General features: G+C 39.3%; 1 protein-coding gene across 1 annotated transcript in view; it reads left to right on the top strand.

The window, feature by feature from the left end:
* Positions 1-17567, top strand: part of ERCC6L2 (excision repair cross-complementation group 6 like 2) — a 124945-nt gene that overhangs the window by 62911 nt on the left and 44467 nt on the right. The window contains exons 12-15 of the mRNA XM_015564247.1: positions 1712-1811; positions 10755-10907; positions 15694-15774; positions 17318-17561. Of these exons, the coding sequence (XP_015419733.1) occupies positions 1712-1811; positions 10755-10907; positions 15694-15774; positions 17318-17561 (578 nt within the window). The remainder of the gene's footprint in view (positions 1-1711; positions 1812-10754; positions 10908-15693; positions 15775-17317; positions 17562-17567) is intronic.

Genomic DNA, 17567 nt, shown 5'->3' with positions numbered 1-17567 from the left:
CACCCCTCCCACCCCCCGCCGGGACTGTAACAGGTATTTAGGAGTAGATGACCTCATTCAGAGCATCTGTTAAAGCTCCACCTGGGAGAACCTGCAGGGACTAGACTAGAACCATAGTTAACCAGTGTTGTGAATCAGGTTAGAGTTTTAATTAGCACTGTGGTTCCTACCAAAACACCTGGGATACTAGTCAACTGTGAGTGATTCAGGCAGACAGCCCCAGGGAAATCTCTGGATGAGGACCGCCAATCTGCACTTTCATAGCCTTACCAGTTGATTAACTGCTTTTACCCAGATTTTTTTTTCTTTAAACAAAATAGTTTCATTGAGATATAATTAATACACAATAAACTGCACATGTTTAAAGTGTACAATTGATAAGTTTTGATATATACGTACAAATGAAACCATCACCACACTAAGAAATAGTCACTATACATCACCCCCCGACACACACACAAATTTCCCTTCTGCTACTGTTAATGCAAAAACACCCAAACCTGTGAAGAAGTTTGTGAGCTTATTTGAGCCACGCTATCAAAAGCTGCCCGGAAGCAGAGTCTTAGCCAGTTGGGATAATGCTCCAGAGAATGGCTGTGTCTCACCTGGTTTTATAGATTAGGGAGGCGGGAGAAAGCAAAGGGGGCCAGAAACCTCTGGGATTGGATAAAAAGTGAAATGATAGACACATTACGTGGATGGGTACAGGACAGTTTATAGTCAATTAACATGATAACAATAACAACGAAGGAATTTGTGTCTCTGTCCTGGAGCCCAGGACATTTGGTTGTACCCTGAGGGGTCCAGGAAAAAGGGAAGTTACAAGTTACCCTGACATTTCAATGGTATGTTATCATAGATGCAAAAAGTTATTAAGCTCAGTTAAGGTAAAGGTCGACCTTGTCAGGGAAGATACAGGGCTAGGAGGTGACTACCCACCATAACTGCTTTTAGTTAAATTTTAGACCATCCTTTGTGGTTACTTTAGGTCTCTGAGTTTGCAAGACCACCATGCAGGCCTCCCCTGAGCTTGTCAGGTCAGCATATGGCCCCTTTCGTCTACACTACTTTATAATCCCTCTCCTGCCCCTCCCCAAGTCCCTATTCCCAAGCAGCCAGTGATCTGCTTTCTATCATTAATTTGCATTTTTGAGAATTTTATATAAATGTAATGATTTGGAAACATTCATAAGTTTAAGCTTAAGATTACAATAAAAGAAAAATCTGAATTTAAGAAAAATTTTTGGATAATAAAAGCTAATATTTGTAACAGAAATAAAGTTGATATGTATATTTTTTTGTAATACTTTTCCATGACTGGGCTTTTTATATGAATTTCTATTTTGCACTATTATTAAATAGTATAGCATATATAACAGGGGTCCTCAAACTTTTTAAACAGGCCAGTTCACTGTCCCTCAGACCGTTGGAGGGCCGGACTATAGTTTAAAAAAAAACTATGAACAAATTCCTGTGCACACTGCACATATCTTATTTTGAAGTAAAAAAACAAAACGGGAACAAATACAATATTTGTATTTGCATGTGGCCTGTGGGCCATAGTTTGAGAACCCCTGATATATAAGCATAAAATGTTTCTTTTTAAATTAAAATTTCAGTAATCTTCCATTTTTATGTCCAAAAAATATAGCCTGAACCCAAAGTTGTTTCACCTGATTTTTGTTTGCTTTTGTTCTTAATATTTTTGCAGAGCATACAGGATTGGGCAATGCAGAGATGTCAAAGTGTTTAGGCTGATATCCTTGGGAACTGTGGAGGAGATCATGTACTTACGGCAGGTATACAAACAGGTAAATATATTTCTCTTCTTTTAATTAAAAAATAAACATTTGCCTGTTTTCAAAAATTAGGAACAAATATGTGTAAAAATATATTTTAAATTTTATCCTAACTGTAATATGGCATTTGTTAAGATTATGAAATATACTCTAGAACAGTGGTTCTCAACCTTCTGGCCCTTTAAATACAGTTCCTCATGTTGTGACCCAACCATAAAATTATTTTCGTTGCTACTTCATAACTGTAATGTTGCTACTGTTAGAATCATAATGTAAATATCTGATATGCAGGATAGTCTTAGGCGACCACTGTGAAAGGGTCATTCGACCGCCAAAGGGGTTGTGACCACTTGAGAACCACTGCTCTAGAATATCCTATATAATAAAAGGCTGATATGCAAATCGTACCCTCGGGAGTTCAACCGACCAGGAGTTCGACTGCTTGCTATGACATGCACAGACCACCGGGGGTGGCGCGGAATGAAGGAAGGCCCCAGCCAGCAGCCGGTAGCCAGGGGAAGGACGGCCCCAATCGCTGGCCAGGCCTAGGGACCCTACCCGTGCACGAATTTCGTGCACTGGGCCTCTAGTTTATATATATAAAAGGCTAAGTGTCCGTCCTTCCCTCCGACTGGTAGCTATGACGTGCAATGACCACCAGGAGGAAGACGCTTTGACCAGTAGATATGACGTGCACTAACCACCAGGGGGCAGATGCTCAACGCAGGAGCTTCCATGACACGCACTGGCCATTTAAAAATAAATGGCACCATGGACCTGGCACTGACAAACCAACACTTGGCTTCCTCCAAGTGGGACACAAGCCCCACTACCACCCCAGAGCGACACCCCACCAAATCGCAGCCAATGCTGCCAAGACCCCATGGCACAAAATGCAGCCCACAGCCCAGCACAGCCCAGAAATGGTTAATTAGCCAGAAAATGGAGATTTAGAAAGTTTAGAAACTTGACCCAACTGAAAAGAAATAAGAAATGGTGGCATTTGAAAATGACTTCAGGTTTTCTCACTGCACAGAATATAGTCAAACACTGCTGTAGTTAAATATTTTACCCTTTGTTCTCCCTGTGTGACCTACAATAATAATCTGCTTCATGTTGATATTTACTGCTGTGTTGCTGACAATTACCTAAAAGAGAAGTTGGGGTACTTCACTAGGCTGGAAAAAATTTAGCTAAATGAGAAAGCAGGTCTAATTAACACCTTAAGTGCCCAGCCTGTTTTATCTTCCGGGCAGAAAGTATAGTGTCAGTCACCAATGACTGACTGGGCGCTTAACGTGTTAAACAAGTTTATCTAAACATATAAAAGGCTAAGTTGACTCGCGCATGCGTAATACATATAAAGCTCTCACTGGTGCCAATCACACGTGTGGAATACATTCTGTCATTGTCAATTGTGAATTTGGTTGACACTTCCATTATAGAAAAAGGGCGAATAGCAATATTAAAATATTTCTTTTAATTAATTTCCTTTCAATGTGCACGAATCTGTGCACCGGGCCACTAGTACTTCTATAAAACAGATCCTTAAGTTCATTGAATTTTAGAGCTGAAAGTTTCTTACAGCAATACTTCTTAAACTTTAATGTGCACATGAATCATCTAGGGCTGTGGTCGACAAACTGCAGCTCGCGAGCCACATGCGGCTCTTTGGCCCTTTGTGTGTGGCTCTTCCACAAAATACCACGTGTGGGTGCGCACGTACAGTGTGATTGAAACTTCGTGGCCCATGCGCAGAAGTCAGTATTTTGTGGAAGAGCCACACTCAAGGGGCCAAAGAGCCGCATGTGGCTCACGAGCCGCGGTTTGCCGTGCCACAGTTTGCCGACCACTGATCTAGGGGATCCTTAAAACACAGCTTCTGATTTAGTCGGTCTGGGTGGAGCCCAAGATTCTGCATTTAAAAAATATATATATTTTTATTGATTTCAGAGAGGAAGGGAGGGGGAGAGAGAAATAGAAACATCAATGATGAGAGAGAAGCACTGATCAGTGCCTCCTGCACACCCCACACCAGGGATTGGGCCCACAACCCAGACAGGTACCCTGACCCAGAATCAAACTGTGACCTCCTGGTTCATAGGTCAATACTCAACCACTGAGCCTCACCAGCCAGGCAAGGTTCTCATTCTTAACAAGCTCCAAGAAGTGCCAACACAACTAGTGTGTACAGCACAGATTATCGAGGTCACGGTTTCCCAGACTGTGGGCCAAGACATAATGATATGCCACAGATGGGATACAGGTGCCCTGGGACTCCATCCCACAACTCTAAGCAGCAAGATGGTCAAAGCCAGCTTTGAGTAACAACCTCTGTTTATTCCAGGTAAATGTTCGTATGTTACATATGTTGCCATTTTCTATATTTCCCACGACATGAAAAAAAGTGAGAAGTGCCTTAGAGATAGCAAATGTGACTGTTTCATGTTGTACATAATGAAACTGGGTTCCAGAGCCCCGCCAGTACATAGAATTATAGGCCTCAGGAGCCCTAACCTCTGCGCTGGTGCTTTTAGTATTTATCTAAAATTGCATTAATGCTTTAATATCCTTAGGGTATCAATTACTATTCCAGCTATGCCTCTAAATAAACACGGTTTATTTAGTTTATAATTGCTGACTTGAGAAGATTGGGAATGAGGTTCAAGCTTAATTATAAATGTTAAATTTGAATTACTCCCTATATATTTAGTTGGCATTTCTTTAAGAGCAAACATCTGCCACATGTGGTGGTAGTTAACCTAAGAATGATCCAATCTTAAATTAATGCTGTTTTCTTAATTCTAAAAATAGATCTGTACACAGCAGTTTTTGTTTTCTCTTAAAGCATTTAGCTCTATAAGAAGCCTTTCATCTTTTTGTTCCCTGGTATAGCACAACTACTTAAAAATTATTTTTTTAAACATGTTTTACCAATCTTGGAAAAAAGTAGAATATTATTTTTTCAACTTAGGAGCAGTTCTTTAGAATAATTTCTTAACCTATCACAAGTAAGAATCTTTCCTCAATCATGTGATTTTTCATAGTCCCACTACTACATATGTACAGGGTGGGGCAGAAGCAGGTTTACAGTTGTTCGTACGGAAAATAATATAATAATTAATAAATAGTACAAGAATAAGCTCTGTGTTTCGTGTACTCACAACTGTAAGCCTAAATTTTGTCCCACCCTGTATGTAGTTTTTAACTATTCATCTATAACTATTTATAATGAGATAAAATGGCCTGTTATATAATGTATATTATATACTATATAATAAAAAGGCTTCAGAAGATGAGAATAATTTAAGTTTTTAGAACTTTGTAGGATCTAGTTATTTAGTAAAATACTTTTTAAATGTGAGCCACTTAGGAAAGATTCAGCCATACAACTTGGTAAGCACAAGTAAATATAAGATGGCAATCATGTGAGGAAATTAAATGTGATTTAAAAGATTGATTGGACTTTGAACCAAGGGTACATATGGCATACACACGCTAGCCTCCCACGTGTTTCTCAGATCTTTGGGGGAGAATAAATATCCAAAAATAACTTTTAGAAAAAAAAACACCTGTAAAAATGTTGGAAAACAAGAAAAGTTTACTCTGTGGTCCAGAAATTATAAGGAACCCTGAAAACCAGAAAGCAGATGGGATCAGATTAGAGGAAGAAACCAAACTAAACTCAGTCAGGAACAGCTACTGAAATGGGTAGGTGTAACTTCTGGATATTCCAAATTTAGAGTTACCAGATGCTAAAAAAATAAGGGCGCTTGGGGGTAACTGTGATACCCACTCTCTGGAGTATTGTTGATGACCTAACAGGGTGGTTTAACCTCACAGCATTATCCCATTGCACGAATTACAGCCAGCAGAGGGGCCTGCCCCTGAGAGAGACAGTCTTTAGAAAGAGTGGGAGCAAAGAAGCAGGGCAGAGCAACGTTTTGCTGGAATCAAGAAGAAAATTCCTCCCAGTGCCCAGAAAATGGCACCTCCCCACTTTGAACAATCACTGTAGTGGGGTGAGATAAGCATAATATTTGAAGACAGGTGAACACCCTACAAAAATAATCATTTAGCAGTTTAGGAAAATAAACACTGAGAATGGTCCTCAAAGATATCAGGTCCTAATCGCTGGAGCCTGTAAATGCTATTTTATATGGGAAACGGTGTCTGCAGTTACGGTTAAACTCGTGATTTTGAGATGGGGAGATGAGCCTAGGTTATCCAGGTGGGGCCTGAATCATAATTGGCCTTTTAAGAGAGAATCAAAGGGAAATCTGACACAGAAGACAAGGCAACATAACCACAGAGGCAGATGTTGGAGTGATGGAGTCACAAACTAAGGAATGCTGGCGGCCACCAGAAGCTGGAAGAGGCAAGGACTGGTTTCTCCCCTAGAGCCACTGGAGAGGCATGACCCTGCCAAAACCTTACTGTCAGCCCAGTGACACGGATGTCAGACTCCTGGCCTCCAGGCTGTAAGAGAATACATTTCTGTTTTTTAAAACCACTAAGTTTATGATAATATTACAAGAGCAGTAGAAACTAATGCAGGCACTCCAAAAAAGAAGTAACCTCAGAGAAAACAATTAATAGAAGAGATTACGAAAGAAATATAAAGAGTATATTCAAATAGTAAGTGAGGTTGTAGGACCTTGGAAACAACAGAATACTAGGAAAAAATATTCCCAAACAATGAAAAACTCCAAAGATAGGCTGAGTAGCAAAGAGCAAAGTTCATCTAAAAGAAAGCCACACAATTCTACATTACAGAGCAAAAAGACAGAGAAACAACACATGGAAGAAAAGTTGGAGAACATGACGGCTAGATCTAGAAGTTCCAGTATCAGCCTTTGTATTTTTTTTATGTTAAAAAAATTTAAATTACAGTTTACATTCAGTATTATTTTGTATTAGTTTCAGTTGTACCAGCATAGTGGTTAGCCACCATTATCAGTCTTATAGTTGAAGAAGAGAACAGAAGGAAAAGAAGGGAAGAGGCCCCAAGGAAAAGAAACATGTAGAACGTAGAGAACAAGCCCTGCGGGTAGCTCAGTTGGTTCAAGCATTGCCTCAATACACCCAGGCTGTGGGTTCCTTCCGGTCAGGGCACATACAAGAATCAACCAATGAACGCACAAGTAAGGGGAACAACACATCGATGTTTCCCCCTTGCTCTCTCTGAAAAACCAACAAAGTAAAAAAACAAAACAAAAAAAAGGTAGAGAACAAGTCCACAGCACCTGTCCTTCAGGTTTGGAACATTGCATGTAATGTAAAGTTTGGCCTTCAGAAATGTATTTAGAAATGTTTTTATTTACAGAAGAGTTGTGAGAACAGCACAAAGAACTCTGAATTTAACTTCATCCAAATTCCCCAGTTGTTCACATTTCACCCCATTTGCTTTCTCTTTCTCTCAGCTATGATCTTTATTCTTTTTCTGAACCATTTGAAAGTTGCTGGTTTCTCACCTCTAAATTGTCTAGTGTGGATTTCCCCCAAACAAGGACACTCTCCTGTTTATATGTACATATAAAAATAGTGTTATGCTTGCCCTGGTTTGTTGGCTCGGTTGGTTGGAGCATTGTCCCATGCACCAAAAGGTTGGGGGTTCAATTCCCAGTCAGGGCACATACCTACGTTGAAGGTTTGATCCCCAGTCAGAGTGCCTGTGTGAAGCAACCAATTGATGTTTCTCACATCAATGTTTCTCTCTCTCTCTCTCTCTTCCCCCCTCTTTCCTCCCTCTCTTTAAGTGAATACACACATCCTCCGATGAGGATAAAGAATAATTTTATGCATTATACACACTCAGTTTTACATATTGTTCTGCAACTTGCTTTTCCCCCTCACTGTCCTCTCGAAAACTCAGTTATCCAAGTTAAGAAACTAACAGTCTAACAGTGATCCATTACCTTGTAATCCACAGAACCCATTCACATTTTACCAGTTGTCCTTGTAACGTTTCCTTTTTCCTAACTGGTTCAGGATCCAAACCAGGACCATGGTTACATTATTTTTGTGCCTATTTAGTTTTCTTACACCTGGAATAAGCTTTCCTCGGCTTTCATGTTCTTGATAGTTTTAAAGAATAGGCCTTCCCTGTGTAGGATCTCCTTCGTTATCAGTCCATTGATGTTTCCTCGTGCTCAGACTCAAGCCCAGAAGCCTGACCGTGAACAGTATGAAGCAGTTCTGGGCTCTGCTCATTGCATTGGTCAGAAGGCACATGGCGGTGCCCTGCCCCGGTATTGGTGATGTTAACCTTAATCACCAAGCAAGTTTGTGTCTGCTGGCTTTCTCCACTGCAAGTTGCCATTTTTTCTGGTTGTAATTGATAAATATTTTATGGGAAAATCTCTATGTTTAGGCTAATGTTCTGTCTCTCATCAAACCTCTACCCATTGGTCATAGCATTCACTGCTGATTCCCTCCTGAATCAGCTACCATTGTGATGGTTGTCAGATGGTGATTTTTCTATTTCCACTATTCCTGCTTTTTAAAAATCTGTTGGCATTCTACCATGACAGCTTATTTCCCCTTCTCTTCTATTTATTTAATCTGTGTGGACTCATGGGTTCCTACTTTAGTAACATTGCAACTCATTGACTGTGGCCAGTGGGAACCCTGTCAAGGTGGCATTTGTCATTTTGATAGGCCTCATAATTCTTTTTGCACTTCTCACTGTGGTGAACTGAATAGTGGTCCCCCAAAGATGTCCACATCCTAATCCCCTGAAGCACTTGGGTTATCTGGGTGGGCCCAGTGTAATCACAGTTATCCTCATCGGGGGAGAGGGCGGGAGGATCAAACAGAGAAGAGGAGATGTGAAGGCAGAAGAGGGTCAGAGAGAAGGACATGAAGATGCCACACTGCTAACCTTAAAAATGGAGGAGAGGTCATGAAATCCTCAACGTGATTTGAGGATTCCTTCTTTTCTTTTGTATTGTGAACAAATCCAAGCATTTTCTTGCCTTATATGAGTTTTTCTGAAGCTAGAAACTAAGCTACATTTTCCAATTACTATTTTTTTCCCTTGAATTCCAGTGTTGTTTAAAATATATATAGTTAGCCTACAGATGGATTCATCTGCCTTTTCTTTTACTGGAACCACTTTGGAAAACTCATTTAAGTATAAAGTACTATGCCTTTTATATAAGTTTTGTGATAAAACTTTGGTATTACACTTAACAAGATTCAGATCTAATGCTTACAAATTATTTTTGGTGATTATATTTAATAGTGCTGCAGTCTGATAATACAACGTTTAAGGTAAAGTCAGTATCGAGGGTACAGTCATCGGTAATGAGGCCATCTGGTTCATCGACTGCTACTGTGGTTCTGTATTCCCAGAAGGGCAGCCCCTGCTTCTGGGACATTGATATTGAATTGATTAAGCTGATATGTTGATCCATAACTTCTTCAAACTAAGGTCACAAGAGTCTTGTTTTAAGAGGAACATCCTGGAGGTGAAAAATTATTTATTACAAATAAATTTTAGATTCAGCCCAAATGTATGCCTATACTATTTCTATAAATTCTAAAAATAACACTTCCTAGCTAGGTAGCTGTGGCCAAGGCACATAATTGCCCTAAATGTAGGTTTCTTTATTTCTAAAATAGAGCAAATCCAGTTTCTTTATTTCTGAACAACCCAGGTATGTGTCCTTGACTGGGAATCAAACCCTCAACCCTTCAGTGCGTGGGCTGATGCTCTACCCCTGACCCACAGCGGCCAGAACAGGAGTTAATGTCTTATAGGGTTTAAGGGATTAAATGAGAGAATGTAAAAATGCTACACATGTAGTAAGTGTTTGATAAATAGGAGCTATTATTAAGAATAATTTTAGTTGCCTAGAGTAATTTATTACAGTACAAATCAACTCTGATAATCACAATAACATGTGATATCTTACTAATCCTATCAACAATAGACTGAAGTTGTTTTCATTCTGTGCATTTTTTTGTTTCTTTCAAGTAATTTAAAAATACATGGGGTTAGTCAGATTATACTTACATTACATTCATTAAAAATAGCCAGTAAATAGACACATTGATATTGATACAAAAGTGGCATATGTCCTTAAGGGTTCCATGTTAATATTCTTTATATATGCAAAACTAGAGGCCCGGTGCATGAAATTCATGCACAGTGAGGGTGTCCCTCAGCCTGGCCTGCACCCTCTCGCAACCCGGGACCACTGCCTTCTAACCGCTCGCCTGTCTGCCTGCCTGATTGCCCCTAACTGCTCCCCTGCCGGCCTCATTGCCCCCTAACTGCTCTTCCCTGCTGGCCTGATCGCCTCCTAACTGCCCTCCCCTGCTAGCCTCATCGCCCCCTAATTGCTCTCCCCTGCCAGCCTGATTGCCCCTAACCACTTCTGCCTCGGCCCCCACCACCATGGCTTTGTCCGGAAGATGTCCAGTCTAATTAGCATATTACCCTTTTGTTAGTATTGATTATTTCAAAGATGCAATATTTATAAACAGTAAATGGGTTCTTGCTCTTAGCTGACAATGTAACCATGGCCAGTTAGTTTGACACTAATATGGTTATCACATGATTACTTCAGATTATAATTTAACTTTGGTAATGTAGTAATTATTTCTATCAGTTTTAGTAGTTCCCATTGTAATAATAGTCGGGAAAGGAGAAAAGTGAACCCAAATCTATGCCTATATTATTAAACATTTTATGTCAGGTGGATAGTCCTTCGAGATGTGATCTTGACTGAGTTGGTAGAAATTGATAAACTAGTCTTCTTCAATAGGACTGGACAGATTATTATTATTTCACCATAATGGCAACATCTGCTAGGAAAATAAAATTTCCTCCCTACGGAGAATCTGCCTGCTCCAGCTAAAGCTGTGTATATACATGGAATGCCAGGAAATTCTGACATATTGTTGGAGCAAACACTTCAAAAATATCTTGTGTTTTTTCTGTTTTAGCAACTTCAGTGTGTGGTGGTTGGAAGCGAAAATGCCAAGCGATATTTTGAAGCAGTTCAAGGATCAAAAGAACATCGAGGGGAGCTTTTTGGACTCTATAATATCTTCAAACTGAGGCCCCAGGGGTCTTGTCTTACGAAGGACATCCTGGAGGTGTGAAACTGTTCTCTGACCTTTCCAATGTTTTAAACATCGTTTTCTCCCTCAGGAAACTTGAAATATAATTGCTAGTGCCTTTTCAGGGAAATTTGTGGTTTTATTCATAAAAAATGCCGTATGTTTACAATTTCTACTTTTTGAAAAATAAGAAATGAGTTATTGTACCTCTATAATAAGATTTTTCCCATGCATACTCATAAATAATCTACACACACAAATACAGACACATATACTAGATAGTGTGACCTTCAATGCCATTTTCAGACTGGGAAAGAGAAGTCTGTTATTTTGAAACAGCTGTTGAAGTCAGGAACTAAAAAAAAAGAGAGAGAGAGAGACTTTTCTAAATAAACAAAAGTATAAAATGTGTTTTGATTAAAAGTTACCAAATATTCCCTGAGATGCACTCTCATGTCTTCATGGAGATTTTTGTTTTCTGTTCCCAGTAAAAATTCCACACCAATATTTCAGACTCTCCCAGTTGTGTTCATCCTCAGCATACAGATGTTTCTTATTCTTCAAATGAGATATTTATATCCTTTAAAAAGTCTTTTAAATTCTTTAATATACCACATTACTGAGGCTATTAACCTATTTTCTAGTTGATATTTAGTATTATAAAATCCTGAACTATCATTTTTTTTCAAACAACCCCCCAGCCCCCATCATATAGATGAAGAAACTGAATCTTAGAATTAAGGATATTTTCCTTAATTTTCAGGACTTTGTAATAAAACTTTAACACTCTATATTTCATTTATTCATTAGGTACCATAAAAACAGTTCAAGGAACAGTTGGTCCCTGTCTTTAAAGAACTTAGACCATCTTGGTGGGAGGTGGGAGAGAATATTTACATGGTGAACATATAACAGCAGAAAGCACATGTTAAGCAGGTAGCGGTATGACTCTAGCCCAGCGATGGCGAACCTATGACACGCGTGTCAGAGGTGACACGCAAACTCATTTTTTTGGTTGATTTTTCTTTGTTAAATGGCATTTAAATATATAAAATAAATATCAAAAATATAAGACTTTGTTTTACTACGGTTGCAAATATCAAAAAATTTCTATACGTGACACGGCACCAGAGTTAAGTTAGGGTTTTTCAAAATGCTGACACGCCGAGCTCAGAAGGTTCGCCATCACTGCTCTAGCCTAATACTAGTCAGTGAACACTGATGCATGGCTAACAGGAAGGGGCATATTATTAGCACCCTATGACTATCACAACTGGCGTGTCATTGCCGGTGTCTATGCTGACTTTTATTTTATAGTAACCGATTCTGAATGGAGTGGCCCATTTAAAGCCCCTTTCTTTGATCTTGTTCATGCTTTCAAATAAGCTGTCTCTTGTTATAGACTTGTTTTCCCATTTCTTTTCTCTCATCTGTTGAATATCCCTGTTTGGCCTCCTGGGGTCTTGCAGACCTTGCCTCTATCTCAGAGTACTAAACAACATACCAGCCGACATTCATGTTTCTAATTTGAAATTATTATAAAATATATTAGCATTATATTACTTTTGCCATTTTCTGCCATAGTTTAGTTCTCTGTTTTATGAGAATAGCCACCTCTTCTTTGGTTAAACAAGTGTTAGGTAAGACATACCAGTATGACAAGTTATTAAGTAGAAATTGCTCTTGTTCTCTGCGTGTCCTAAGTATATCTTATTTTTTCTCCAGGAGTGTCTATTTACTAATGACTGGACTCCCAGGTCTTATTTTGTTTAAGCACATCATTGGCATTCAATTATTAAATACTGAGTTAAAATTGTTCATTTGTTGTCAACCAGATTTTAAAATTATTCAGGCCTGGTTCAATTCATGCTGCTTTTGGCCAAACAGTGTTTTAAATGTGATTATGCTAAGCCCTCTATAATAAAAGCATGTATCATAACATAAAAGATGAATTTCATTTCTAGTGATACATTTTAATTTTTAAAAGTTATAATCCCTTTAAAATGTTTTAAGATGTAGAACTTACAGGACATTTTTAATCTGATGATTTCTGAGCAATTTACTTATATTTTTCATTGACTTAAATCTACATCATAGTTTCTCTTTAGATTAAAGTTGAGAGTTCATTTCACAAATATTTATTGAATATATACTAAATGTCAAGTACTGTTCATAGAGCTAAGTATACAGAAATGAATAAACTACAACCCCAAAAAACTCTTGCCTATAAAAAATTCTATGTGGGGGGACAAATAATTAAGCAGAAAAAAATAAGTGAAGCTTAGACTATATTATGATGATAGGTTCCAAGGATAAAAAGAGAGCAGGTAGAAGATGAGTAAGTTCTGAGATCTAATGCCCAGCACAGTGATTATAGTCAATACTACTGTCTTATATACTTTAAAATGGCTGAGGGACAAGATCATAAATGTTCTCACCACACACAAAAAGTGATCATTATGGGACATGATAGAGATGTTAGCTAAAGCTACAGTGGTAATCATTCTGTAGTGTATAAATGTATCACATCACATGCTATGTACTTTAAATGTATACAGTGTTATATGTACACTGTACTTCAATAAAAAAAAATGAGAGCGGGAAGGGAGATAGGGAGGGAGGCTGTCAGGAAACCACATCTCAATTGTAAATGGGGTGGCCAGGGCAGAGCTCACTGTGAGACTCATTTATCCTCTGAAGAGACGGGAAAGAAGATGTGATTCGGACAGAGGAACAAATGCAAAGGCCCTGGGGGAGGAGAATGCACAGCATGATTTCAAATGGCAGGAGGCCCACGGGGCTGGAGTGGAGTTGGCAAGAGAGCGAGAAGGGGCCAGAGACCTGGCAGGAAGCGGGGACATACAGGAACTTTGACTCTGACTTTGAAGAGCCAACAAGCAATCAGAGGGTTCTGAACAGACGAATGACATCGTCTGATCTGCATTACCTGGGTTAAATATTAAGAATTGGACAGCATGCCCTAACCGGTTTGGATCAGTGTTTAGAGTGTCGGCCTGCGGACTGGAGGGCCCCAGGTTCGATTCCGGTTGGGGGCATGCGCCTGGGTTGCGGGCACATCCCTAGCAGGGAGTGTGCAGGAGGCAGCTGATTGATGTTTCTCTCTCATCAATGTTTCTAACTCTCTATCCCTCTCCCTTCCTCCTTGTGAAAAATCAATAAAATTGATTTTTATTTTAAGAAAAAGAATTAGACAGCAGAAGTACAAGAGTGGAAGCAAGAAATGAGGCAGGGAGGTAATGCAATAATCAGCCCAGAGATGGAGTGGTTTGGGCCAGGGTGATAGTGTGATGGGTCAGAGGGTAGGAGAAAAACAGAGGAGTTAACCATGTCTCCAAGGCACTGGGCTGCACTGCAGCAGAAAATTGTGGTTGCCTTTTGCTGTCACAAAGGGGTTCTGATCGCTTGAGGGTTTCTGGTACTGCCAGTTGGAGCTGTTCAGCCATTTCGCATCTGTTGGAAAGATGAAAGTCAGTCATGGGCAGGAGGCTCCCCACTCCTGTGCGGTAATAGCTTCTAGGCATTGGAAGAGAAAGTATGGCAATTGGAGCTGTTTATCATGCTCTAAAGACCTGTAGGGGAAATTCTCACTTGTTGCCCAGACAGATACCAGGTAGCTGGAACCATGCCATTGGTATGTCTATGTATCCATAAGCTGGACATTCGAAACTCTGGTGATGGTAGTATTATTTCCTCTCATTCTATCAACAAAGAAAGCCTTATAAGAGAAATATATTAATTTCCTTTTGAAGAAAATTTAATATTCTAGAATTTAAGCAGTTAAATACCTCTGCTAAATGATATACCAAAAGCTCTATATGCATAAACTAGGGCCCAGTGCACAAAATTCGTGCACAGGGAGGGAGGGGGGGTGTCCCTCAGCCCGGCCTGCACTCTCTCATAATCCAGGACCCGTCAGGTAGGGTCCCTAGTCCTGGCCAGCAATCAGGGCCTATCAGGGCTTTCTTTCCCTGGGCTGCCCCCACCGCTGCCATTGCTTGCCATCTGTGCAGCACTGCCCCTCTACCCCCCGCCACCAGTCGCCTTCCTCTGTGGGCGACAGGAATGGGGTGTGATCGCTTGGCTGGCCTGGCGCCAGTGCGTGTCATAGCGTGATTGTCCGGAAGGTCATCCGGATGGTCGTTCTGCTGTTCAGTCGATTTGCATATTGCACTTTGATTATTATAATTTCCCAAAAGATATAGCAAACCTGTTATCTAATTAAGACCTTTTTAAGTTTCATATTAAGATGGGCCTTTTCATTTTGAGGTCTACTACTATACCTAAGGAATCAATAAGCATTTTAATAAATATGAACAACAAATACACTAGCAATGTAGGCTAGAATATCAAGTTCTCAGTACTCAACATTATCTGTGCTGTTTGAAATGTAGACAATGTCCTTACTGTAATTATTACATAGACATGGTTATTATGGAGTCATTACTTTGTGTATACATACAAGATTTTCCCGCCCTCCCTTACCTACTAGAGCTTTTAATGGAGTTGGCTAAAAAGCACTGTTAGTTTTCTATCTGAAAAAGCAAGCTTTAAAACAAGAAATAAGAGTATTTTATGGGCCCAGCATGCTTTCGCTGTGCCACTCCACTACCTCAGAATTAAGAGTATTTTAAAATGTTATATAAAGTGTATATGAGTTCCTTAATTAGCAAATTTAAAAGGAACTAAGAGAGCTAAAGCAAGCTGCACTCTTTCTTAACGCCAAGTTTTCGCATGCCGTCGCTGTTGTTTATCTGGGTGTCTTTTACCCCATATTTTACACAGTTATTTGCATTCTTTATAGAGAGAAGGCCTCGTGGAAGCAGGGGTCATGACAGCCACAACGTGGTTGAAAGAGGAACCTCAAGAACACCACCGAGAACCAGTAAGCATGTTGGAATCTCTAGCCCAGAAGGCCTAGAAAACATGGACTGTGACAGGCTTAAGTTTCCTCCCTTTCTCCTTCATTTTTCGATGTGTAAAGAAAATGCCTTTTAAAAAAGAGCCAAGGACACAAAATTAGGACTGTCAGTAAAATTAATAATGGAGGCTAATTTAACATTTTGTATCATAAGAACAAGAGCACCCATCAGGCATTTATGTCTACAGTGGAATTTTAACTAAACAAAACTGTAAGTCCAAAATTAAATGCACTGTATAAGTGACCAATCCAAGCTAAAATGGTTTTTATTATGTTGATAGTTTTTTTATTTTTTATTTTATTCCTGTGAATTCTATTTTTTAATTTAAATTCTTTATTATTTAAAGTATTACATAAGTTGTTTTGGGGTTATTTTTGTTTTACTTTTTACAGAGAGGAAGGGAGAGGGATAGAGAGTTAGAAACATCAATGAGAGAAACATCCATCAGCTGCCTCCTGCACAATCCCTACTGGGTGTGTGCCTGCAACCAAGGTACATGCCCTTGACTGGAATCGAACTCAAGACCCTTCAATCCGCAGGCTGACGCTCTATCCACTGAGCCAAACCAATTAGGGCCATAAGGCTCCTTTCAAAATGATGTTTACTAGACAACAAATTAAATGGGAAAATAGCAATTTAAGTGTATTTAAGATTATTAAATCCAAACATCAAAATTATTCTCTTACATAGATTATTTCAGTCCTTGATCTTACTATCTTTTTAGTAGTTTGTCACCTTATATATACAAAAGTCTATACTTGTTACCAAAAGATCTTTTAAAAGTAAAAATTATGTGTAAATTTTTAAATTATTGTTGTTGCTGGTTTTTTCTTGTTGGTTTTTAGGGGTATGATTTGAAATGTGGGGTGAACATTTTTCTTAATTTATAGAAATACATGAATAGCAAATGTTGACAGAAGTATTGCTAGATAATACTGTCCCCAAAGTGCTGACTAATAAAGCCTCAGTTTTAGGAAACTGAAAGATACACTTAGCTCTGACTGATGTGAAAAAATTAAATACGGATTTAAATTTACAGCAAAGTTTGCTTCAAAATATCTTCAATATTTCCTTTACTTCTGGTTGTCAAGATTCTGTTTGATCTTATTTTTAGTTCTAACTGATTAGAACCATTTTCCAGTTGCGAATTCTTTTCTTTGTTAACTCCTGTTTGTCTCCTCCTCAAAACACGAGGAGAAGCACCTGCTGGGCTACAGTGAGCAATAAGGTGTGTGCTTTTCCCTTTTGAGGCCAGAATGGCCATGTGGTGTTCTAGCTTAAACTTCTATTTTGAGAAAGTTCTTAAACTTGAAAAAAGAAAATAGTGTACCAGACCATAATATTAAATCCTTTACCTTTGTTTATTAAGTGTACTTTTACAAAATACCTTGTAATAGACTTATACAGTTAATAGACTTATACAAGTTATCTGCCCAAGTTTAATTCCTTTCCAGTATGATAGACGTGACGTCATCCTCTTAACATTTTCTAATATTTCTGTCATAGCCTAGAGAGCCTGACGGTCAAGAACACAGAGGTGCGGAACCACCGGCAAAAGATGCATGTGGTCTCTGCAGCGACCTCAGTGACGATGAGTTGGTGGACAACTCCAGAGTCCAGCCTGCCAAAGGCAAAGCATCTGACCTGAGCAAAGCTCCCGGTCCCCCTGGACAGCTCACCTTACTCCAGTGTGGCTTCTCTCATTTGCTCGAGACAAAATGGAAAGCAGTTGATGACAATGAAAACACTGCCTCTG

This window comes from Myotis davidii, unplaced genomic scaffold (genome assembly GCF_000327345.1).
Source record: "Myotis davidii unplaced genomic scaffold, ASM32734v1 scaffold190, whole genome shotgun sequence".
Lineage (NCBI taxonomy): Eukaryota > Metazoa > Chordata > Mammalia > Chiroptera > Vespertilionidae > Myotis > Myotis davidii.
The sequence above is the reverse complement of the archived record's forward strand: the minus strand, read 5'-3'. Positions and strand labels throughout refer to the sequence as shown.